The 25,404-nt window shown below is 38.9% G+C and overlaps 1 protein-coding gene and 1 pseudogene across 2 annotated transcripts in view; one reads left to right on the forward strand and one right to left on the reverse strand.

Annotated features, from left to right (window-relative positions):
- LOC308632777 (uncharacterized protein C2orf78-like) overlaps positions 1-25,404 on the reverse strand; it is a gene marked incomplete at both ends in the record, with an annotated part of 53,347 nt that overhangs the window by 26,745 nt on the left and 1,198 nt on the right. The window contains 6 exon segments of the mRNA XM_081265143.1: positions 1,697-2,312; positions 2,314-2,381; positions 2,387-2,466; positions 2,469-2,708; positions 4,765-5,042; positions 21,322-23,260. Coding sequence (XP_081121269.1) covers positions 1,697-2,312; positions 2,314-2,381; positions 2,387-2,466; positions 2,469-2,708; positions 4,765-5,042; positions 21,322-23,260 — 3,221 coding nt within the window.
- Positions 9,738-11,155, forward strand: LOC308632633 (activated RNA polymerase II transcriptional coactivator p15-like; annotated as a pseudogene). Its single transcript has one exon. The product of its transcript is annotated as an activated RNA polymerase II transcriptional coactivator p15-like (transcript).

Genomic DNA, 25,404 nt, shown 5'->3' on the forward strand with positions numbered 1-25,404 from the left:
CAGGAATTGAAACCCAGGACATTGTATTTCTTTTCAGCTTGTTTAATTTTCTACACAAAATTTCTATGCTGAGGTATTACGGAGGGAATAACTTATTGTTAAGAAGAGAATGTAAAACTGTAAGAATACCTATAAGATGTTTTGAAAGTGTTATGGTGAATTAAGACAGAAGAGGCCAGATACCTAAGGAATTCTCAGGAAGCAGATTTATTAATTGCAGGGTTCAGAGGTAGCTCGTGCCTAAGTATTCTTCCTCTGAAAAAAAGATGATAGAAATTCCTTCAATTTTCTACCCAGTGGGAATAGGGTGGGGTGGGGTAGGAGGTTCAAATATCAATGGAGTTTCATTCTATCCTCTAGACAGATACAGGTTTCACAAGTTTTTACCAAGAAAACATAAAAATCATTTTTTAATAAAAAGCTTTCAGACTACTCTGTCACAACTTTTGTTTTCAAACCTGGAATTTTCAAAAAAAAAAAAAAAGAGGAAAGTACCAACCTCAATATCCTCTGCAGATATCCTGCTGATCTGACAAAGAGAAGCTTAATTATGGCAAGGGTCTTCTGGGTAGGAGTCACTGACCTGCTAAAATAGTGCAAAAGCAATGGATTCACAAAGACTTGTAAGAAAGTTCCTGCCCCTGAAACCAGGAAAAGGTGTTTATATACTCAAGTGCAAATAGAGTGCCATATTCTACTTGTAGGTATGCATATGTTTGAATATGTACACACCTTTTTTCCAGTAAGGTTCAGCAGGCCTGCCACAGAAGACTTTGTATGTCACCACCTTGAAAATTTATGCTTTGTTTTAAAGCTTAACTCTGAGGACACTTTCTCAAAATTTATTTGAGAGCTCCTTGGGAGGTTGTTCTATGGTAAATTATTTGTCAAAGTATAACTTAAAGATCCAGCTCAGGTGTTACCAGATCCAGTGCCTTTTTTCTGCCAAACATAATTGTGTATATATATCTTGGGGTTATATTTCCACCCCCATCCAGAAGACCCTTGCTTCACTAAAGTGACTGTGTGGTCATTGGCTTTTAAGATGAGTGATAGCACATTGTAGGTCACCTTCCCATCCTCAATAAACACATGCCTACCAATGCAAGGCTTCACTGTTTAACTTATGGATCCCTTGCAGAAGAATTTGGGAAGACAGTTGTACATAGCACATAGTAGACCATACCTAAAGTAAACAGTACCCTATCTACTTCGCTGTTGACTCTTTCCCTTCAGAATATGAATGTAGTGGTTTTGCCTAAAGAAATGGAGGCATTGGAGATACTGGTCAAAAGAGGGCATAGAGTATGGGTCAGGTCCTGGCAGGAGCCAATACAGGACAAAATCTAGTCAATTCAACATTTTGATAGATACTGACTGAAGAGCTGTTTCTAGGTGTTAGGGATGTAACAGTGAGTGAGTCCAGCAGGTGGATACTGTTATTCTGCAAGTGCTATTCTTGTGGAAGTAGAGCTCCTAGGGTAGGAACCAGGCTCATCTGCTTCCATTGAGCATAATCCCCAAAGTAACTCATTTTTCCTAATGTTTTTTAAACATTTTTTAGTTGTAGATGGACACAATATCTTCATTTTATTGTGTATGTGGTGCTGAGGAAAGAACCCAGTGCCTCACATGTGCTAAGCGAGCGTTCCACCACTGAGGTACAACTCAGCCCCTCCTCAGGCTTTTTAAATGTCTCTTGGCAAAGCTCAGGTTGGTTCCTCTTCCGCTTTAGTTTGGGCACAGTTGGCTTCTCTTCTGCCTTGACTTTGTTGCCTGGCTGCTTCCTCTCCTCGACTTTCTTGGAGTTGTTTTCTCTGGTTCTCTTGGTCTTTTCCTGCCCATGGCCCTTAGCCTTGCTGTTCCTGCTGGCTGCAGCTTCCTGAGCTCTGCTGTTAGGGTGCTTGGCTGTGTGCACATTGGCCCTACTGCTATCTGCATCCCTGTGAGCAACTTCTCCTAATGCACATTCCAGGTCCCTTGGCTGCATTTTGGCCTGAGGAGTTCCATCAGGACACTTTGAGGGTTTATGTTTGTTGTTCCTCACTGGATCACTAGGATCCTCTTTGAAACTTGAGTTTTCTTGCCCCTGATTCACCATGATGGCTCTGGTGTCATTGGATTTTGTTATTGTGGGACTTTCCATTTGGTCAAAGTCTTTCAAGGAACTGAAAAGCTCAGGAAGGTGAATATTCCCCACCGGTGTAGTGAGGTCTACAAAACCACTGCTAGATTTAATCCCATTTTGAAGTGTGCCTTGGTCCTCAAGACTCAGGCTGTTCTTTCCCAGATGGATAACTTCAGAGTATGGCTTCTTTCAGAGTATTGGTCCTTCTTCTCCGAGAACCAATAGAGGGCAGAAGCTGATGGATTTCAGGGATTTTAAAGGAAATAGTGGAGGATATTGGTTTTTCATGGTAAACTGGTAGGCATCCAGAGGCTTTGAAAGCATGGTTTTAATCTCATTATTTTCTTACTCTCTATTTGTTTCTGGCTTTGAGTTGGGGGCAATGCCCAGAAAGTAGTAGAACTCTGGACTGGAGTTGTTACTGAAATTTCTCCATGTTCAGTTTGTGAGTTCCTCTGGAGTATTTGGCTTTTTCTGTTACTGTAGCAGTTAGGGAATTCTGGAGGTCTTGGCAGACAAAATGTCTGACTGGGAGGTTGCAATCCTAAGGAAGCCTTTATCCCTAAGGAAGTTTCCATCACTGCAAAGGAAGGAATGAAGAGAGATCATAAGTAGAATGCTCTCTCTATGCAGAAACACACTAATCAAGGAACCTTCCAACTGTGGAGAAGGCATTACTAGAAGCAGTTTTTAAGGACCCTGGACAGGCTTCTGTTGGAAGGGAGGGAGGGAGGGAGGGAAGGAAGGAAGGAAGGAAGGAAGGAAGGAAGGAAGGAAGGAAGGAAGGAAGGAAGGAAGGAAGGAAGGAAAGTAAATTTTTTACAAAATAGAGAACAAAACAAGAAGTGTAATGTAATTTTATAACTGTGCTTGTTCATATTCCTCTAAATATTACCCATAACAAGTAAAGGATATGAATGCCAGTAGGTAGATATTTCAATTAATATAAAATTTTTTTCTGATAAACATTTCAGTTATAAAGAGGCAGAGAAAATGCTTCAAAATGGTCATGTAATTTATATTTGTCCTAAAATTCTAGTTTATAATCATTTATGACAGGAAAATGCTGTCCCTAAGTCTGAAATAACCATCACCAATAGAATATAATAATAAATTTAAATTAATTGTTTTGATAGTTACTGGTGCTGGGAAGTGGAACCAAGACTTCATATATATTAAGCATGCCATTCACCATGGACCTCCTCCTCCAACCTACAATAGTTTTTTGATATACAGAAAAACCAAAAAGACTTCACAAAATTATTTTAGATAAATATGGAATTAGAGATGTGGAACTTGACTTTTTATTCTTCTGTAGGTCTCTCTTTTGCTTCTTAGGCTTAAATACCATTAATGACTCTTTGTATTCTATTTTAGAAAGAAAACTCTTGGAAAGATGAAAAATAGCTTCTGCTCCAAAACTGCCTGTCACACAAAGGAATTTGTCCTCTGATACAGGTTAGGGCACATCAGTTTTTTAAAATCCATGTAGTTCAAAAATCATAGTAAAGTAGGACATGGAGAATTCTGATGCCCCTGCCCTGTCTATAACTACTTTCATGACATGTTTATATGAAGAATCATTTCTAAAACATACTTCTAAAATGCTCAAACTGTCAAAATCATCTGTGTTCCAAGAGGCCATAGAGAAACCATATCAGCCAAATGTGACATCCCAGATAAACTGCTTACCCCAGTAATACCCTAATTCAATTCTTAGTTCCCTTGCAAGTTGGTTATTCTAAACATTCTCTAAACCAGCCTCATTTTGTGCAGATCTGGGAAGATTTCATTCTGTACTATCTATTGATTTAAAATCTTTGCTTCTATTCCATATTCTATCCCAACTAACCTCATTTTTTTTGAGAACATATCCATGCTGATGTGGCTGAGGTTGTTTCTCAGTACGGAGATCACTGGTGACTGTTCACTGGCCACCAGCCACTCTGATGACTGGTTACTGGTCACTGGTCACTTGTGATAATCCAAATTTGATTACAACTGCATGGTAATCCTAAGAGTCTAGCAGGTGGCAATAAGTTTGGTAGGAGAATGAAGTCACAAAATTGGTCGTTGAAAGTTATGACATAGCCAATAGTGCAGTCAGCCTCCCAAGGAGATGGTGGGATTGGGTGTGGAAAATGACAAGAGAGTTGATTGGGTGAAGAAGGTGATAGGAGAGGTATAATAGAAACTAATGGCTTAGTTCTGGACAGGTGAAACCCTGCAAGAGGGACATAATGGGCTCACCTTATGGCTCCCCTACCCCAGGCTCTTGTGTTAGGGATACCATCTCAGTGTTCCTTCTAAATGTTCATTAAAATCTAATGAAAATTTTATAAATTACGTTTCACAGCATAAGAGGTAATAGTGTATACATTGCTATATTAACAAGTACAGATAATATCTCTGGAGATGGAAGAAAGACATCTAGTTTGAGCAAGTATAGTGGTTCTGGAACCATACAAATTCATCTGATTAGTGAAGTTCCTGCAGTTTTCAAGGATTAAGAAAGGGGTTAGTTAAAAAGGTTTTTTTTTTTTTTTAGTTTTAGTAGACAGAATACCTTTATGTTATTCATTTAATTTTATGTGGTCCTGAGGGTCAAGCCTATTGCCCACAGATGCTAGTTCTACCACCGATCCACAACTGCAGCCCTAGGGTGAAGGTGAAGTTCCTTGAGTGCATTCTCTGGGGAATGATGTTGTCCAAGAGTCTCTGTAGTTTCTTCTTGACTTCTACTTTCTTTGGCCTTGCCTGGGCCAGGTAGGACTGGTAATTTTCTTCTGCTCTCCTTCCCCAACACCTCTTCATTGTAAACAATGTTTCATGGACAAGCCTTGACTCTGCACTCATATACTCATCAATATTACCTTCTTTTGACTCCAGGAGCAAGGGTCTTCTTTTCTGTGAGCTGATTTTTGGAAAAATGAACTCTGAACAATAGAAGCATACTCTAGAGAGGTGGAAGACCCAGCTGACTATAAAATTTTCCTCTTCTGGACTTCGGTTGTACTGCTTTAACTTATAGTTTGCTGCAGACAGCACCTTTGGTCATGTAGACATCCTGCTATCAGGCTCTTTCACATGAGAGGCTCTGAGGATCTTTTGTCTCTTCTTATGTAAGTGGATCCAGTGTGGCAGTTACTGTTACTTCCTCCCCCTTGCCAACAGCCACTATAGAATCTTGGGCTTCTCACATTCTTTGTCTTGCATGCTTGGATTGATAGCTACAACATTAGGAGAACATTAAGAGAGGGTAAATAAAGAAAACAGTGGTTAACATGGATTTTTTTAAAATTTTTATTTTTGCCAGAAGCAATTCAACACATTTAGGTCTCATTCTGTGTTAATAAAAGACACAATAAAAAAATTTTTTTTGGGGGGGGTGCAGTTTCTGGGAATTTAAACCAGGGAAGCTTTTCGATTACATCACATCCCTAGCCCTTTTTGTTTGTCCTTTGAGACAGGGTCACACTATGTTTCTTAGGGCTTTTCTAAGTTGCTGAGACTCATCTTGAACTTGTGATTTTCCATCCTCAGGCTTTGACTTTCTGGGATTACTGGCATATTCCACTGAACCTAGCTTGTTCATCCCTCCCATATATATTAATATAAGTTTATATACATATATATATATATATATATATATATATATAATTATTTATGTATGTATGTATTTATTTATTTTATATTAGCTAGGTAGATCGTCCAGAATCTGTCATGATTTCAATAAGATAAAGATAGAGATCTTAGGTCTTATTTTGTTTTGTGTCATATGATCTCAGTTTTTTTACCAATTAATGTATTCATAGTGTATGGATGGCTCTTCTAGGCTTTGAGTTTTTAGTTCACTGTTTTGGGTCAGATTTTAAAGAAATCCAACATTGATTGACATGGCATATTTTTCCATTGATGATTTTTTATGGCGAAGTTTTGTGAATTAACTTAACCTGATGGATTTGTGGAGAAAAGTAAACAAAGGCATGTGGACAAAGCCTTGTGGTGAGTTAATGCTGTGCACCCAAGGAAGAGGTGTGTCTGTTCAGCCTAACTTCACCAGAATGCCTTTGCTTTTTATCCCTTGGAGAGTGCTATTTTCACTGACTTGTCTCATAAGTGTGATAAAGTAGGTCAGGACTGAGTTGGCGCACATATATATATATATGTATGTGTTTGTATGTATATCTATATATATATATATACACACACACACACACACACACACACACACACATACACTGACTCAGCTGGTTTTGGGGAGTAAAACTATGGATTTAATCATTTTCCTTGGTGGTAAGCTTTTTTTTTTGGGGGGGAGGGTACCAGGGATGAACTCCATGACTGGGCCACATCCCCAGTTTTATTTTATATTTTATTTAGAAACAGGGTGTCATGAGTGGCTTAATACCTTGCCGTTGCTGACGTTTGCTTTGAACTCGTTATCCTTCTGCCTCAGACTCCCAAGCTGCTGAGATTACACACTAGGGCCCCCATGCCCTGTTAAACCACAATGGAAAGAAAAGACCACCGACTCCAATTTTGAATCAAATTAAAGTAAACTTATATTTGTGTACACAGGAGTTGTCCAGGACTGTGTGTCCCAAAACTCCAGACTAGAGATCAGTACCCCTTCTCTCTAGAACACAGTTTCAGCATAAATTTGCAAATGAGGGTGTCTTGAGAACTTACAGATAACAGAATTTTGACAAACATAATACAAAGGCAGACAGTATATTAATGATGTACATGGCTTAACATTTCAAGGTAGGGAATAAATTCGAATCCCCACCTCAGAATTTATGCGGTGCCACTGAGGTTTCATAGAGGGTTGTTATCTGACTGGGGGGAGCCATGATTTATGAGGAGCCACTAAGGTTTTATAAAGAGTTGTTATCCGGTCAGGCAAAGCCAGGCTTGGGTGAGATCAAGACATGGGCAGAAATTCCAAACAAGTTTAGAAATCGCAGTAATTTATAATAAAACAGAAAATAACTTTTCATGACTTTGTGACTAGATGGCTCCCAAACATAAGATGGAATTAGGCTGAGTTCATCATTCCCCCCTTCTCTTATGTGTCTTTTTCAAATCTTTGATAGGGGAAAGGAAGAGCTGTGAAGGAATTTTAATCTCTCAGGTGACAGTCCCAAACTTTCCAGATTTACCCAAAACTGGCCTCCCTGGTCTGACCTCACTCGATTTCCCTAACTATATTGACTGTCTATCTATTTCTGGCTTCATTGTTGTAAGAAAAAGGAGCGACGACTGTTCTGGCTCCTTTAGAGCTAAGAGGGAGCGATAGGGGATGGGACAAACAGCTTTGGAGTTCAGGTCAGATTGAAGTCTGGTTGGGGAAGAACAGGTTGTAATGTCCTCTGGGGATGGGTGCTACTATGAAGGAGAAACAAAAAAACGTGAGTACTGAACAAATATTGCAGTCTCTGGAACATGTCAATGAATATCATGAAGACAGCAGAAGTTAATATTTTCTCACCAGGAAGTGTGAAGACTGAGAAGCTGCCCACATTATAAGGCCAGACTAGTCAAGGCCTTTATATTGGAATGCAAATCTTCAACATCTTTAGAGTTATCAGGAACGTAAACACAACATTTAACTTTTAATGTTGCAGATGTTCATCCCTAGGAGATGTAGTTAAGCTACTCAGTGTCATCTGATCTTGTAAAATTTTTACTGGTACGACCTTCGTGTCTAGTTGACAACCTTTATTTCTGTTACTTATTTCTGTTACTGGGCTGGATAATCATACTAGCATATATTCAAGCCTACCTGTGTAAGTTAGGAATATCTGTTGGCCTTAAATTAACTAAAAATTTCTGACTCTGGCAATTCCTCTTGATAGTTTGTTTTGATAGTTATCAGGCATTCCTTTCTAAGAATCCTTCTAAGTTTGGAGGGCTAACATAAGTGTCTATCTTAAGTTATATTTAAGTATTATTATTTATCTTTTAAATGCCCAGGAATGACTATGTTTTGGTTTGAACTGTTTTTGTTAAGTGTTTAAGATGAAGCAAATCAAACTTACTGTTGTGTCTAGCTATTGTTAAGAGTCAGCTGAGTTTCCATGGCAGGCAGTCTCTTTGTGGGGAACTTGAGATCAATTTCTAAGTTGTGCTAGTGCCATTTGTGCTAGGATGGTCCAGGTCTTGCTGTCCATGTGGCTTCCCTTGGAAGCATTAGGGATGTCTCCCTTCTCCAATAACCTTCCTCTTCATCACAGGTATGTCAATTGGCATTCTGTTCTTTAGTGGTCTCATTATCTCCCTGATGGTGAGGTTATGTGGCGCAGAGTTGCAAAGCTCTTAGAGAAGTTCCCTCTTCCCTGGGTTTAGACTGACGCTGAGAGCAAGAGCCAAATATGGGTTGTGGGTCCTTTTAATTTAACTTTGACTTTTAAGTCTTGGTCTAAAACATCTAGCAAGTCAGTCTCACCAGTCTTAAATTAAGAATACTGGGCTTTAATTTTAATATCTATAACCTTATGGTCATTTACCCCTTTTTATTATTTAGCATCTGTACTCTTATCTGTCCTTTAGGTGATGGCTTATTATTATAAATTAACCCAGGTTGTGTGTTCTTGAAGCAATACCTCTGTTAAACATGAACAGGCAAAATTTAGACAGCTTATAAGGAAAATAAAAATAAAATTAACAAGAGTATAAACGAATTTAGTTCGTGTAATAGCTACCTTGAATTTTAACTGATTTATATATTATAACCCCTGTTTGAGATCCTAGTAATCTTAACAACAAGAATGTGAATCTTTTGAACACAACTTGAAATGAGCTGGTGTCTGGCCTGTTATGGAGTCATTTTGACATGTAGTAAGATGGGAGGGAGAGCCTTATCTCAGGTAAAGCAGGGCTCTTTATAAATCTTTATAAACCTTAAGCAAAGTGGTCTAGTTCTAAAGCTGACCTTTGTTTCTTAAATATCATTTTACAAAGCTTACATATATTGTTGCTCGAGGTCACATAAATATTAGCTAACACAATATGATATTACATTTTAGAAAAATATTTTTAGTGGCCAATGGATTTTTCACTTTATTTATTATTTTGTATGTGGTGCTGAGGATTGAACCCATGGCCTGATACATGCCAGGCAAGTGCTCTACCACCATGCCACAACACCAGTCCCATGATATTACATTTAAAACATGAATTACGGAAAGGCTGAGAGCTTTTAAACTTTTGTGGAAAAGTAGCAAAATGGTTGTGTTTTACAATATTATCCTTTAGAATAGACTCACATTAACTAAAAAATACATTTAAATTGTACCCTAGTGAAAAAGTAACATAAAACTTTATATCTTATTGGTAACAGGTCCAGTTATAGAACATTAAATGATGTAAGTAAATCTCCAATAAAGTTTTTTATCCTTAGAAACACAAAATTACCATACAACTTTAATTTGGAGAACACCAGTTTGATATAATGTACTCTTTAAGCTTTTACCTTAAAGACTTATATACCTGGAAGACATGAACATACTTAATACACAAATAATAGTAAGGGTACCATAATTACATTGCCTTTTTTATTAATAAGTTCAGGTCTTAAGGAAACAACATATTAAAATATTTCAAAATAACAGTTGTTGCTTAACCATAGTTGTATAATCCTTTTAAATTTCTGAATTTAGACAAGTTATTTTATTTTAATAAAAAAAGAAATACTTTATTTTATATAGATTACTCTTAATTGGAAAAGTTGAAACTTTTGGGCCTTTGTATGTAGAAATCTTCTATAAATCATTGTATATAGAATCACATCTTTTAACATTTCATGAAAACACAAATGTTTAAGTATATAGAAATATACTGTTAAACCATAATGCAAAGCAAAGACCACTGACTTCAATTTTGAATCAAATTAAAGCAAGCCTATATTTGTGTACACAGGAGCTGGCCAGGACTGTCTGTCCCAAAATCTGCTCTAGATATCAGAACCCCCATCTCTCTAGGACCACAGTTTTATATCACAAACAGTTGCCAAGGGGCGAGGGGTGTCCTGAGAACATACAGATAAAAGGAGTTTGACAAGCATAATAGAAAGGCAGATAATAGGTTAATGATCTATATGGCTTAACACTTCAAATTTAGAGAATAAATATAGATCCCAACATCAGAATTTAAAAGGTGCCACCAAGGTTTCATTGAGGGTATTTATCTGGTCAGAGGGAACCAGGCATGGGTGAGTTCAAGGCTCAGGCAGGGATTCCAAACAAGTTTAGAAATCACAGAAATTAACTATTCATGACTTTGGGACGAGATGGCTCCCCATCCTAAGGTGGAATTAGGCTGGGTTTATCAGCTCACCATTGTAGTAATTTTTATAAAAAAATTTCTTAGTTGTTGTTGGACCTTAATTTAATTTATTTATTTACATTTCATGCTAAGAAGTGAACTCAGTACTTCACACATGGTAGTCAAGTGCTCTACCATTGAACCCTAACTCCAGCCCAGTGGTAAGGTTTTGAGAGCACCTAGACTGATCTATTTGTGGACTTCTTTAGAGAGAGTGAGTAGACAGTGTGTGACCCACAATGACAAGAACCCACAGGAAGCTCTGTCAGTTGTGAGCCAGCGAACAGATGACTGTCGAATGCAGAAGTGGAGCAATGCCTAAATCAAAGTTACTTGTTTCTTCAAGCTCATTGGGAAGTGTTTCTGACAGTGAGGTTGAGAAAAAGTTAAAGAGGAAAAAGCAAGTTGCTCCAGAATAACCTGTAAAGAAGCAAAAGACTGTTGAAACTTCGAGAGCTCTGTCATCTTGTAAGCAGAGCAGCAGCAGCAGCAGAAATGATAATATGTTTCAGACTGGGAAAATAAGGTACCTCAGTGTTTGGGATTTTAAAGGGAAAGTTCTAATTGATATTAGAGAATATTGGATGGATCCAGAAGGTGAAATGAAACCAGGAAAAAGGTATTTCTTTAAATCCTGAGAAGTAGAACCAGCTGAAGGAACAGATTTCTGACATTGATGGTACAGGAAGAAAACTCTAAAATCTGAGCCATATAAATCCTGTAGTGTTCTGGTTGTTTTAATCTGTCTTTTTACATTGACTTTTGTTTCCTAAACATTGTTTTCCAAGCTATTGTATATATGGATTGCAGAGCAATTTGTAAGATGAATACTTTTTAAAATGTGCATTATCAAAAATGTTCTGGGGCTGGGATTGTGGCTCAGCAATAGAGCACTCGGCTTGCATGGGCAGGACCCGGGTTCGATCCTCAGCACCAAATAAAATTAAAGGCATTGTGTTGTGTCCATCTATACCTAAAAAATAAATATTTTTTAAAAATTGTCAAATTTATTAAGGAGGATTGCATTGTGCCCAACAAAATCAAGTAATTACAATCTTAACTGCTGTGGCCTTTTTTGATCAAAAGACTAGATACTCTTTAAGGCCAAAATTAACAGTTTTATACATCTATTAGTTTCAACTCAGTGTTTACATGAAAAAGATTTGCATTGCATTGAGTTTTTTAACATTAGATTTGTGAAATCCATAATCTCTTTCAGCCAAATGATAAAATTTGTCCCAGTCACTTTTTTTAAATTCATTTTCACTTAATAACAATCTCTTTATTTTTATTTCACTTTTTTCATTGAATATATTATACTAATTTGAAAAGTTTGTGAAACTTGTCAAAATGTTAGTTCAATAAAGTACTCATAATTAAAATAAAGGAACTACAGTCACTAAATCTGTAGTAATTATTAGATCAGATACAGTTTGGTAATGTGGCTTGTGTGAAAACTTCAAGCAAGGTATGTCATTACCTCATAGAGTTCTGTGTAGTTATCTTACTGCTTAGTGTACAGAAAATAATGATTAGATGTCTGATTAGTTTTCTCTTAGTAAACATGTTTACCATGGGATGATGTCTGGAAAATCAGAAATTGTTAAATTAGACTAGGATTTAATAGAAATGGTGAAAGCTTTTTTTTTTTTTTTTTAAAAAAAAAAAAAAAAGAACCCACAGGAAGACAAGCGCATATAAAGAAAAAATTGCTCATATATAAAAATACATATTGCAGTTATAGAACTATTCTCCCCATCTCTTCCAATGCTAATTATGGAATATAATTTTCTGATGCCTGTGTGCGGGTAATGTTTAGCTGAGAAGGAATTGTGGAATGTTTGGCAGTGTAAAGATATGACTTGGACTATGTAAACTTTTTTAAGATTTTTTTTCCTTTTTAGCTCAATTGCATATCTCAGATACCTTACTTCTATAACACTGGTATGTAATATGAGACTAAGAACATACAGTGAGTATCTGCAAACCAGATCATTCCATAAATTCTCTGGGAAATCAAGGGTATCCACAGCGACTGTAGGTTAAGGGTATAAGGAAATGTGTGCAGACCTCATGAATGCAGCAAAGCCTTTATTCAGCTGTGGAGTCAGGTATCACATGGGCAGACTTTCTGGTTAAAAATGTCCACCCATTTCTAGGATTTCTGATTGATTTTTTTTATATAACCTCTATCTCCCTGTAGAGTTGTTCTTTTGCTTCTTGGATTTGTTTATGTAATTCATTGTCGAAGTGATCTTTCATTGTTTGCATTTGCTGTCTAATGTGGCTGTATAACCAATGTGATCCTGCAATCTGTACACGTGGAAAAATGAGAATTCATACCCCATTTGAATCAAATGTATGATATGTCAAGATCATTCTATTGTCATGAGCTGAGCAACTAATTAAAAAAAAAAGAAAACAAAAGAAAATGGCCACCCATTACAGGAGCAGTCTGGATTATACCCTGGGAGGTGACTTAGCCTTTGAAGACTTTAACAAGATGTGGGCATTCAGGAATAAGGTTGCAAAAATAAATGTGTTTTTTTTTTTACTAAGCAGTGTTTTTACAGCACAATAATAGAGGGTCTATTGTACTGCCACTGAGAAAGGATATACTGGGAAAGGATCAATGCTTTCCCTTTTCCAGGGTGTGTCTTTTCATTGGGTAATGTTTGCTTCCTGACCAGGGATTGTCTTCTCACTGGGAAAGGATGTATTGGGAAAGATCATTGTTATTAATGTGGTGCCTTCTTCCCCCAATCTTCTTCAAAGGCCACACTGTTTTGGAGGTTTGTCATTTCCATGTCCTTCAAAAGCAGTAGGAGTAAGACCAGGAGGAATGTGGAGTATTGTTAGCTTTCTGTTACTGTAAGGAACACCTGAGATAATCACGTTATAAAGAGAAAAGGTTTATTTTGTTTCATAGCTTTGGAGGTTTCAGTCCTTAGTCAGATGGCAAAGCAGCCCATGAAGGAAGGGTGTGTATGGTCAAACAAGCTGCTTACCTCATGACCTGGATGAATGAGAGAGAGAAAGTGAGATAAGTGGGGGAGTTGGGCCCCATTGTCCATTTCAAGCCCATGCACTCAATGACCAGAAGTTATCCTACTAGGCACCCCCTTTATTTCCCAGTACTGGGGATTGAACCCTGGATCATTACCAGCTCTTTGAAAATTTTATTTTGAGATAGAATCTCGCTCTAGTGCTCGGGGGCCTGGAACTTGAGATCATTCTGCCTCAGCCTCCCAGGTAGCAGGGATTATGGACATAAAACATTGTGCCTGATTTATGCCCCACCTCTTAAATGTTCCACATTTTCCCTATAGTGCCATGGTAAAGACTAAGTCTTGAACATGTGTGCCTTTAGGGACATTCAAGGTTAAACTTTATAGCATGTGGAAAGATAATTTTTGATAGCAAAATAATTTGTACATTCTAAAATATTCAGATCCAACATTCATTTATAATCAGGCAAATGCTGTTTGCCTCTCCTGTTCTCAGGCTTCCTTACAATTTTTCCTTCTTCTTGCTACTCTCCAGCCACACTATCAGAACATCTGCAGTTGTACTCCAGACCTTAGTCCAGCTGATTACTCTCATGAGGTGCTTTTGTAGTGATCTTCACTTGGCTGGTTCCATCTTATCATTCATATCACCTCCTCAGAGAGGACTTCCCTGTCTAAGGTGCTTCCCAGTTACCCTGTATCAGTTGGTCTTGTTTCAGTTTTCTTGATAGTCGTTACCTCTCTCTGACATGGTTTGGTTGGTTTATTGTCTTTCATTGCCCATTAGAATATGATGTCCAGAAAGAGGAGATTTTCTGACTTGCTTACACCTCCTTTCTCAGTGCTGACATTGTTTTGTGACCCCAGTGGATATTCAATACATATTCCCAGTTGTTCACATATTGCTGAGATCAATGTTGTCTCACTGTGCCCAAAACAATTCCATGGATGGTACAGCCAATTTTGGTGATAACCAAGATATACAAAGAGAAACCAACCATTATGTCTTGACCAAGTCTTCTTTACAAGTCAGTCCGAGGTAGAAGCATAAAGCCTCAAGGCTAGATACTTTCATTAGCTATTATGGTCGTGAATCTATGATACCAATTAGAGAAATGCAAATTAAACCACTCTAATATTTCATCTCACTCCAGTCAGAATGGCAACTATTATGCATACAAAGAACAACAAGTGTTGGTTAGGATATGGGTAAAAAGTTACACTCATACATTGCTGGTGGGACTGCAAATTTGTGCAGCCAATATGGAAAGCAGTATGCAGATTTCTTGGAAAAATAGGAATGGAACCACCATATGACCCAGCTGTCCCTCTCCTCGGTCTATACCCAAAGGACTTAAAAACAGCATACTACAGGGACACAGCCACATCAATGTTTATAGCAGCAAAATCACAACAGCTAAACTATGGAGCCAACATAGATGCCCTTTAATAATTAAATGGATAAAAAAGGTGGCATATATACACAATGGATTATTACTCAGCAATAAAAGAGAATAAAATCATGGCATTTGCAGGTAAATGGATGGAGTTAGAGAAGATAATGCTATGTGAATTTATCTAATTCCCCCCCCCTTGCAGGAAAAAATGCCAAATGTTTTCTTTGATATAAGGAGGCTGATTCATAGTGGGATAGAAATGGGAACATGGGAGGCATAGACAAACTAGATAGGGTAGTGGTGTTGGAGGGAAAGGGAGGGGACATGAGGTAATTAATGATGGTGGAATGTGGTGATTATTAATATCCAAAGTACATGTATGAAGACATGAATTGCTATGAATATACTATATATGTAACCAGAGATATGAAAAATTGTGCTCTATATATGCAGTAAGAATTGTAATGCATTCTGGAGTCATATACAAATAATTAAAATTTACATAAAAAAGAGAAACAAACCATTGTTTCTGGGACCAAGTCTTTTCCACTAGGCAGTCAGAGGTAAAGCATGAAAGTTCAAGGCTAGATGGTACAACAGCAGTTCAGAACTGGAGAAATAAGCAGTGCCCTGGTGGTCTGTATTTTTTTTCAGTCTCTCAGCTTTAGCTCTTGTTCCCAGTGCTAAGCTGCCCAATCCACGTATCCCTAACTTCCTATTCTTGTGATTGTATGTGAGGTTCAGTTACATTGATCATGTATTCTAACATGAACACAGAAAATTTACTTCTGGTTCATTCTACTGCCTTTCCTATTCCCAACTTCTTCCATCACTTCATTCCTCTTTCTCTAAACTAATGAACTTCTATTCTTCCCTCTCCCGACCCCCAACATTCTGGGTTAGCATCTGCATTTCAGAGAGAGGATTCAACCTTTGGCTTTTTGGGGGGATTGGCTTATTTCTCTGAGTATGACAGCCTCTCTAGTTCCATACATTTACTGACAAATGCCATAATTTCATTCTTTTCTATGATGGAGTAATAGTCCATTATATATAGATACAATATTTTCTTTATCCATTCATCTGTTGAAGGGCTCCGAGGTTGGTTCCATAGCTTAGATTTTGTGAATTGAGCTGTTATAAAATATGGATGTGACAACATTAGTATAGTATGATGGTTTTAAGCCCTTTGGGTATATGCCATTCAACAAACATGTATTGATTACCTCTTATGTTCAATACACTGTTTAAGACATGGGACACATGGAAGTGAACAGCACAGATGAGAAAATTTTGTGTCCTCAAGGGTCTTACATTTCAGGAATTGACTGGAAAGGGAGTGATGAAAAGTCTAAATCATAAAAACAACAAAGAAGTAAATTATATAGTGTATTGAAAGGTTCACAACACTATAGGAGAAGTGGTCCCTGTTGAAAGGAATCAGATGGAAGGAAGGGAGAAACCCTGAGAGGTGATTGCAGTTTCAAAGACTGTAGTCCGACAAACACTCTTGGAAAGGTACAATTTGAGAAGAGGCTTGAAGGATGTGAGAAGAGTTTTTTAGGCTTGGAACACAAGTTGGCTCAGGAGGTCTGGGGAGCATAGCAGTAGATCAGGCAGAGCCAGAGTCTGTGATGCAGTACAGCCTGTTTTTGTGAATAAAGTATTATTAAAACAGAGCTAATGTCCATGTGTTCTCCTGTTTTCCATGGCCATGTCCATGCTACAAGTGCAGAGTGGAGCTGTGGAGACAGAGACAATCTTGCTCACAGACAGTTATGTATTTACTACATATCTGTCTTTTTATAGAAAATGTGTGTGTCCCCTATCGTGGGTAGAGAAAGGTAGTAAATGGTTAGGGATTATGCTAGAGCAGAAATGGAGGAATGGAGTTAGAAGTGGATAGGTTCTAGATGCGATGTGAAGAGAGGGCAGATGAAATATACTAAAATTCCAAGTGTGCGATTGAGAGAGAGAGAAAGGAGTCATAGGATGTCAAAGGATTGTGGTTTGGGCAACTGGAAAGATGACATTAATTAAAGGAAATTTTGCACAGATCAGATCACCTTCCCTGATTTCACTCCACCAGTTGAAGGAGAACAAATTGGAGATTCCTTTTCATACATGTTTAGAAAGTAGATACAAAGAAAAGAAAAACACACATCGGAGTAGAGGCCATGTCCCCATTCTCCACCTGTCCCGCAGACTACTCCCTTTTCCTGTGGCCAGATGTCCCTCCCCCATGAACCCTGAGATTGTTGTTGTAACTTCTCATTCAAAACATTATGCAAAGACACCAGGTACCATGGTAGTTAAAGGGGACTCAAAGTGTGCCCTAGAGTCTTAACTAGTTTGGGGAAAACAGAGCTCTGCTTAAGGAACTGAAACCTGCAATTTCCTCAATTAAAAATAATTGTTATCCATCGAGATGTCAGAAAGATGCAAGCAGCAGTGCAGTTTGGAGTCTCCCAAAACAAATAAATGAAAAAGAGACACATTTGGCCTAGAGGCCATGGAAATAGATGAAAGAATGCCAAACCCTGGAGTAGCATTTACCACAAAAATAGAGAACACAGTTTTCTCTAGGAACCTCAGAACAAGAGGAGAGGGCAAACCACCAGCAGGAGGCACCAGACCTGCCTGGCAGCAGCACTTGCACCAGAGGAAATGGGAGACAGGAGGCTTTCAAAGCTCCAGCAGGCATTCCTGCAAAGCACTCTGGGCCAGCAGGAGAAGAGCAGATGAAACTGAAAGGGGTTCTGGCCAACCCCAAAGTGAGTGCAGTAGATCTCCTACGATAGGTTCTATAGGATGTATAATCAATATGGTGCAACAGCTATTTACATAGAATTTACATTGTGTTAGGAAATTTCTGGGAGGAACAATAACCAAAGATAAACCTCCATGTGAGTAACAACTATAAAACTTAGAAACCAAGCCACCAGTTTTTAATACTTCAAGGAGGAGGAGAAGGAGAGCAGAGGGAGAATGGGGAGGGCAGAAGTAGAGGGGAGAAAAAGAGGTGGAGGAAGGAGAGGTGGAAGTTGCTGTTCCATCACATAAGAAACTATCCTCAACCGTACTTTTACAAGGAAAATGAATTTTGCATAAAATGCATAGCAAGAAAAAAAGGAAACCAAATGCCATATAAAGTAATTCTAACAAAAAGGAGAATAGCATCCTCTCAGACAACGAAAACAAGTCAGAAAAGAACCCACCGAGCATATCAGAGGGTAGCCCACTCTCAAAACTAGCTAAGAGACAGTATGCCATGAGAGGGGAATGGGGAATTATATCATGGATACAGCTTTCTTTTTGAGATGGTTTAAAGTTTTGGATTTGGATAGTGGATAATCCTTGAACAACATTGTGCATCTACTTAATGCTATGGAGTTATCCACTTGAACTTTATGTTCCACAACAGAAAAAAACAACAACATAAATGGAAATTAGATGATATGGTAGAAAACAATTGAAGACTGAACTAAAAGGGAACACAGTGAATGAACATAATAGATAATGTCTAAAAAGAAAAGAATTTTTTTTAAAAAATCAGATAATTAAAAGTATCCCAGAGACCTAGTAAATATGAAAAGCAAGAAATCCAAGCAAATTCCAGAAACAAGAATGCAAATAAATACACATAGGAAATTAACATGTCATAAAGATGACATTTCAAATCAGTAGGACAAATTATTCAAGTAATTGTGATATATACATTTTGGGGTTAAATAATATCTCTGGATGGCTCCAAAAATTGGAAAAAGGTGATGTCTCCTTTGGGAAGAGTGGTGAAGATGGTGGCTAGATAATTGGAGCAAATGGGTGGATTTCCATTGAGTACTCTTTTTGCATCTTTGTAACTGTTCTATCATGTGAATATATTACTTTCAAATTTTGAATGCCAGAGTTCAAATCCCACATGTGCAGTTAAATGGTAGTTCTTACCCTTGAGAAAATTATTGACATTATTTATGAAATGTCATGGGGGGCGGGAGGGCAGAATAACTTTGAGCCAAAAATTCTCAATCAATGTAAATTACAAGTAAAGATAATGCAATGCCCACCAGGGATGTATGGATAAACAAATGTAGTATATCCATACAATATGATAATAGGCAGTCTTAACTGGGGAGGAAGGACTCACAGTTTACAACATGGATGATCCTTGAAAACAGTCTTCCAAGCGAAAGAAGCCCAATATAAGAGGTCACATATTGTATGATTCCTTTCATATGCAATGTCCAGAAAGGGCAAAACCAGAGGGATTAATGGTTGCTGGGGCCAGGGGGTGTTGAAAATGGGAATAACCTCTAACAGGGACAAAGTTTTCTTTTGGGGATTATCAAAATGTTATGAATTAGAGAGTGGAGATGGTTACAAACCTCGTGAAAGTACTTAATGCCCCTAAAATGAACGTTGTTAATGATGAATTTTATGTGCATTTTATTTTAAGAAATAATTTAAAATATAAAAGTACTAATCTTTCGATGGTCATGGTGTGCTGCCTCCATCATCTTCTTGCCCCACTCCTTTTCTTTCCTATCCTCCCGCTGGATACCTCACCCTCTCTCGAGTCAGCTGTGCCCCAGGATTGTCACCTCGCACAGAGCCTGCACACCTCAGCCAACCCTTGGGCTTCTGGGTCCTGCAGCTATTGGCAGGCTGCTCCCTGCGCATGCGCACTCTGCTTGCATTGGGCTGAGATGGACGCCAAGAACTGATTTATTTTCTCCTGAGCTTCCGTTGATGGCAATAGTCCCTGAAGGCAGCACGCGCCAGAATCAATGGAGGAGAGCTTGGCAGGACTCTCAGTTCAGTATGTATCCCCCTTTCAGTTGTGATCTCTCTCCTCTACCCTCTACCCCACCTCTCTAGGCGGTGCTCTGAAAGCCAGGTTGGCTGCCTGTGGCACAGGCCAGGTTGGCTTACCAACACTGAGGACTCCAGGACACAGGCCTCAGATTGAGGCTTTGCTTCTCTGCATACAATTTGATCCTAGAGCAGTAGATCATTAGTAAAGTGTCAGAGTGATACTGGCCTTGTGTGTGAAGGTTAATTCAAGTACTGCCTCTCTGCTGCCCTGGTGCATGAGTGTTGAGTCAATGGTGATTTATTCCAGGCCATGTTCTGGGTGGGCCTCATGCTGCTGCAGTGCACTAGGCCAAGTCCCAGGTTATCAGCTTTCCTCAGGATAACTGTGAACCCTTGGGGCTCCCCTGGTAGAGTCCCCGTGTTTTGTATCCACCTTTCCCAGCTAGGATCTTCAGGGACCCAAACATGGTGGAGATGTGTCCTGAATCTTATTTTGTAAAATGCCTTCAGGTAGGTCAATAGACCTATGCCTTTCTGCATGAGAGTTTTTTGAGAGATTTTTGCATTTCTTCTGGTCTGCCTGAACCCATCTCCTACCATTTTCAACATGATTCACATTTTATCATTTTAACCCAAGTTTCAAACATTGTGTTATTGGTCTGCCATTTTTCCAATTCCTGATTCTTCCAGTAAGCCCATACATCTCTCTTCTTTTTGCCTTCCTAGTGCTGTATCATATGCCTTCCTCTTTTCCCCATTCCTAGCCTTTACCCCTGTTCTCCTGGCCAACTTTCTTCTCATGCAGGCTGTGATCCCCACCTCTACCAAACAAAACCACACATAACAGCCATTCTAACGCAAAAGTCCTGTTTATTATCTATTAATCAATTCCACTACATGTCTTTATTCGACATTATTGTCTTAAAAGTATATTGAAATGAGTACATATTTATACCTCTATGAGGAAAAATGTTTATAGCCAAGTGGTAACACATGGACACTATTTTATCAATTAACTAATTCTATTAAAGTACTTCATTCAATTTTATTAAATTGTATTAAATGTATTAGAATGAATAAATTTGTGCCTACATATCTACATATTATAAAAATTTATATCTACATATGTGTAGAAAACTATGTAATCCCCAAGCATATCAAAAAGTCTCTTTATTACTTATCTCTCAAACTATTCTATTACATATCTTTATTCAACTATCTTAACACTTCAAAATGTATCAGTGTATAACTTTGTATCTATGTAACTCTATATATGTAGAAACCTATTTGGTATTCAAATGATACCATAAAGCCTCTCTATTATTTACATATCAATCTTATAGCATTTCTGTATTCAACTATATTACATTTTGAACTGTGTCTAAATGAATAATTTTGTATCCATCTATCTATGTATATATGTGCAACACTATTTGGTACCCATGTAGTACCCAAAGGCCTCTTTATTTTCTATCAATTCTCAGTGGTACCAGAAGGTCTCTTTATTATGTGTTAGGGAATTATATTACATTTTTATTAAACTTTGAAAGCATCTGAGAATAAATAAATGTGTATCTCTCTATCTATATACATGTGGAAAACGATTTGTTCCCTAAGTGGCACCACTGATCTCAGCAGCTCTTACATTATGTAGCCATAGTAGCGAGAAATCTCCATCTCTCTTTCCCTCTCAGTGAAACACTGCACTCTCCCCAAAGCAGTGTACTTGGCAGCATTCTCACGCTCTTGTTGAGCCTTCTTCTTCATGGCTTCCCGCTCTGGCCTCTGCTGTTTGGTGATGGGAGTTGATAGTACTTGCCCAGGAACATTGGGTTTCCTCCATGGAATTGGTTGTAAGGCAAAGTCTTGAAGTAGATATTGGTTTTGAGGCTTGGGCGGTTGTGACTGGGGCTTGGTCAAAATAGTGGAAATAGGGTGCCGCTGGAGAGATGTGCAAGATGATGTTTTGTAGGGTGCAGGCCCAGAAGCAGCATACCGAGGGACAGTAGCCTGGGTAGAAGTGGTCACACCTGACTGAATGGCATGGGTCAAAACGGGGTGAGCTGGCTTGGCAGGACGCATCCAAGATGGGTTGGCAGTAGCTGGTTGGGATTGGTTGACTGCCATGGGTTGAGCTGAGCTAGCAGGGCCAGGCTGGGCAGGGTAAGCCCTAGGGGGTCTCCTTGAGGCCAGGGACTGTGGTCTCCGATTGATTACTGGTCGAGTTGGAGGTTTCTCCAGGGTCAGAAAAGGCAAAGGTACCAATTTAACCTTCCCAGGTGGTGGAGGCTCATAAATGGATGGAGCAGGACCCTCCCTTTCAGCACTGATATCTGGGTTCTGGGCTTTGACTTGTGATTTCTCAGGACCCTTAACCACCTGCCATGGTTTCATAGCTGGGCATGGATGGGGGTCTTGGGTACTGCCTGAGTTTCCCAGGGCCCCCGAGGAAGAGAGCCCAGTTTTCTTATCATTCTTCTTCCCCAGTGCGTGGAAAACCTGCACTGACTCCAGCATGTGCATGCCAAGACAGCTTCGAGGCTTTTTAAAAGTCTCTTGGCAAAGCTCAGGTTGGTTCCTCTTCCGCTTCAGTTTGGGCACAGTTGGCTTCTCTTCTGCCTTGACTTTATTGCCTGGCTGCTTCCTCTCCTCGGCTTTCTTGGGGTTGTTTTCTCTGGTTCTCTTGGTCTTTTCCTGCCCATGGCCCTTAGCCTTGCTGTTCCTGCTGGATGCAGCTTCCTGAGCTCTGCTGTTAGAGTGCTTGGCTGTGTGCACAGGGGCCCTACTACTCACCCCTTCCCCTTCTTGCTGTTTGTACTCACCTTGAAAATTTGTTCCTTCTCTACTTGGAGTGGACACAGAGTAGTAGGTCACAGGTGTAGGGACTGATGGTAGGACATTTGTGGGCTGAACTTCCTTCAGCACTGTCACCATTTCTGGTTGAGGGGCAGCGGCACTACTTCCTGCATATGGCACAGAGCCATAGGATTGCAGGCAGGGCCAATGTTCTCCAGAGAGCAGAGTCCCCAGAGAGTTATGATCACAGTAGTAGACCTGGCTTCCTTCTTGGTGGGGTAGTGAGAGGCAATGTCCTTGATTTGGAATCTGAGATAGTGTCACCTGGACGAGCCTACCAGATAGTAGTGGATACCCAGGGATCATGACATTGGCTTCGGAAGTTTTGTCATACTGGGATGTCATAGATAGGGAAGAATCTGCTGTGTTCTGGTCAGTGACAGTCAGATTAAAGTCCCTGAGTGGAGATGAGCTCTTTTCAGCACTTCCTGGGATATACCACTCAGAAAAACTTGGATAGGGGGCAGGTGCCATGGGCATCTGGTTCTGGCCAGTAACCCCAGACACCATGGCTGTGCTAGCATGTTGATAAAGGTAGGCACTGCCCATGAGTGGCTGGAAGGAGGTGCCACAGGTTGAGGGCAGTAACCATGCTGAAGTGGCAGCTGGAGCAGAGGCTCTGGAGAAGTTGCAGACACTTCCTGTCAGGGAAGCTGCATTGGTCACCACAGGAAGAGAGAGCTGCAGAGAATGTGCAGTTCCGTGTAAAGAAGAATTTTGGAAATTTTCTGTAGGAAGAAGAGGGTGGTGAAAATATTGATGAGACAGGCAGATTCTTATGATATTCGAGGAACAATATCATCTTAATGTTGTAGTTATCAGGAGGGCCCTGATACCAATAATCATTGAGAGACCCCAAATCACTCCATTTAGGATGGCTGCAAGTACTCTTCTGATTACCTGCCTTTTTTCTCAAGTTGGGTACAAAAATTCCAAGTGGTCTGCTTAACACATTGTTTCCTACAAGCATCCTTCTACCTGTCCTACCCTTCCTTTGAGACTACACTAGTATTGACTCATGAATTTACCCTAGAACTGAAGCATTTTTGAACTCATAGAAAACCCCAACATTACCAGTTAGCAAATGAGTACACCAAGGGTCAGGGAGGTGAGATTGACTTGTTCAAAATCAGCAACAGGTTATGGAAACCTACTCCCTGGCCAGGACTCTTGTTCAAAAGACCAGAAGTCTGGAGAAACAAAAGTTTGTTTTTCCCTGTTCATAGAAAATCGTACTGATGGCACCACAGTGATCTTTAGTATCTCCTTTTGCTTGTCCAGGTCACATGATATTTCCTAGAGTTCAGTTTTACCAGGAAATGATAATTTAATCGTCATTCTTTACCTTCTTGAAGCCAATCTGCTAATCCTATATGAAAATGACTACCTGAAAGTACGTTTCTCAAGAAATACTTCTTGAAAGGATTTTAAACTTTCTGAGCTTCAGGTTACTCATCTTTATTGTGGTTATAATAATACCAACAGTGATAATTCATCCATGAATAAAAGTGACATATTACATAAGATTCATGGGGGCTGGGGTTGTGGCTCAACGTTAGAGCGCTTGCCTAGTCCATGTGAGGCCCTGGGTTCCTTCCTCAGCACCATGTAAAACTAAATAACATTAAGGTATTGTGTTGAACTACAAATAATAAATAAATATTACAAAAAAGTTTCATATGGAGGGAGATACAGTGTGACCTGGAACGATAGAAGCAAAAATAAAAAACAGCACAGAACTAAAAGGAATGACTAGATTGTAATGAACAATGAATTTGAATGTATATCAAATTTGCTAAGAAATGAGTTCTGTTATCATGCATACAGTATTATGAAAGCGAGTGTTTCCCTTTGATTTTAGTGAATACTGTTAATCAAAACATAGCCCATAATTGAAGGTAAGTTTGAATGCATTCTCAAGCAGTACTATACACAGAGAAACTATACTAAAAATGTGTGTAATATGCCTCAAATTTAAGTAAAGTTTACAGATGGGTAGCCACATGGAAAAGCGAAAACCAAAGCCAAAACCCACTATGAATCTGGGCATGGTGTGGTGGACCTCTGGTTCCAGCACTCAGGAGCCTGAGGCAGTGGGATTGCAGGAAACCAGGAATTCAAATTCACTCTGGGCAATTCAGCAAGATCCTATCTGAGAAACCAAATAAACTGTACTGGAGATATAGCTTGTGGTAGCATGCTTGCCTACCATGTATGAAACCCTGTGTTCAATCCTCAGAACTGGAAAGAAGAGAAGAAAGGAAAAAAGAAAGAATGAATGAAAGGAAGGAAGGAAGTAACAAGGAGCAAGGCAAGGAGGGAAAGAGAGAGAAACGGAGGGAGTGAGGGAAAGAAGAAGGGAAGGAGGACAGAAGGAAGGACGCAAGAAATGATTAATGATTACCTACACCAAATAAAAGACATTAATCCCACTAGGTAGATATTTCAATTAATATAAACACTTTCTCTGATAATCATTTCAGTTATAAAAAAAAGCAGAAAAAATGCTTTAACAAAATTATGGAATACTAGTTTATAATCATCTTTCAAGGAAAATCTTGTCCCTGTAGTCTGAGAAAACCATCACCAGTATAATATAATAACAAAATTAAAACAATTTTTTATTTTTATTCTGACATTTTCTTCTCCCTTTTATATTAAAACAAAAATGTTTGAGCTACCCCACACCCCAGGCCCAAACAATTATTTGAAATGTTAACAAAACAAAAAGTCTTCACATAATTATTTAAATAAACTTGGAATTAGAGGTGTGAGCTTGAATTTTTATTCTTACATAGTTCTTTCTTTTGGTTCTTAGATTTAGAAATCACCAGTGACTATTTGTATATAGTCTGTTTTAGAAAGAAAACGC

The sequence above is a fragment of the Spermophilus citellus genome (assembly GCF_964194105.1).
Source record: "Spermophilus citellus genome assembly, chromosome: 13".
In the NCBI taxonomy this organism is placed as follows: Eukaryota; Metazoa; Chordata; class Mammalia; order Rodentia; family Sciuridae; genus Spermophilus; species Spermophilus citellus.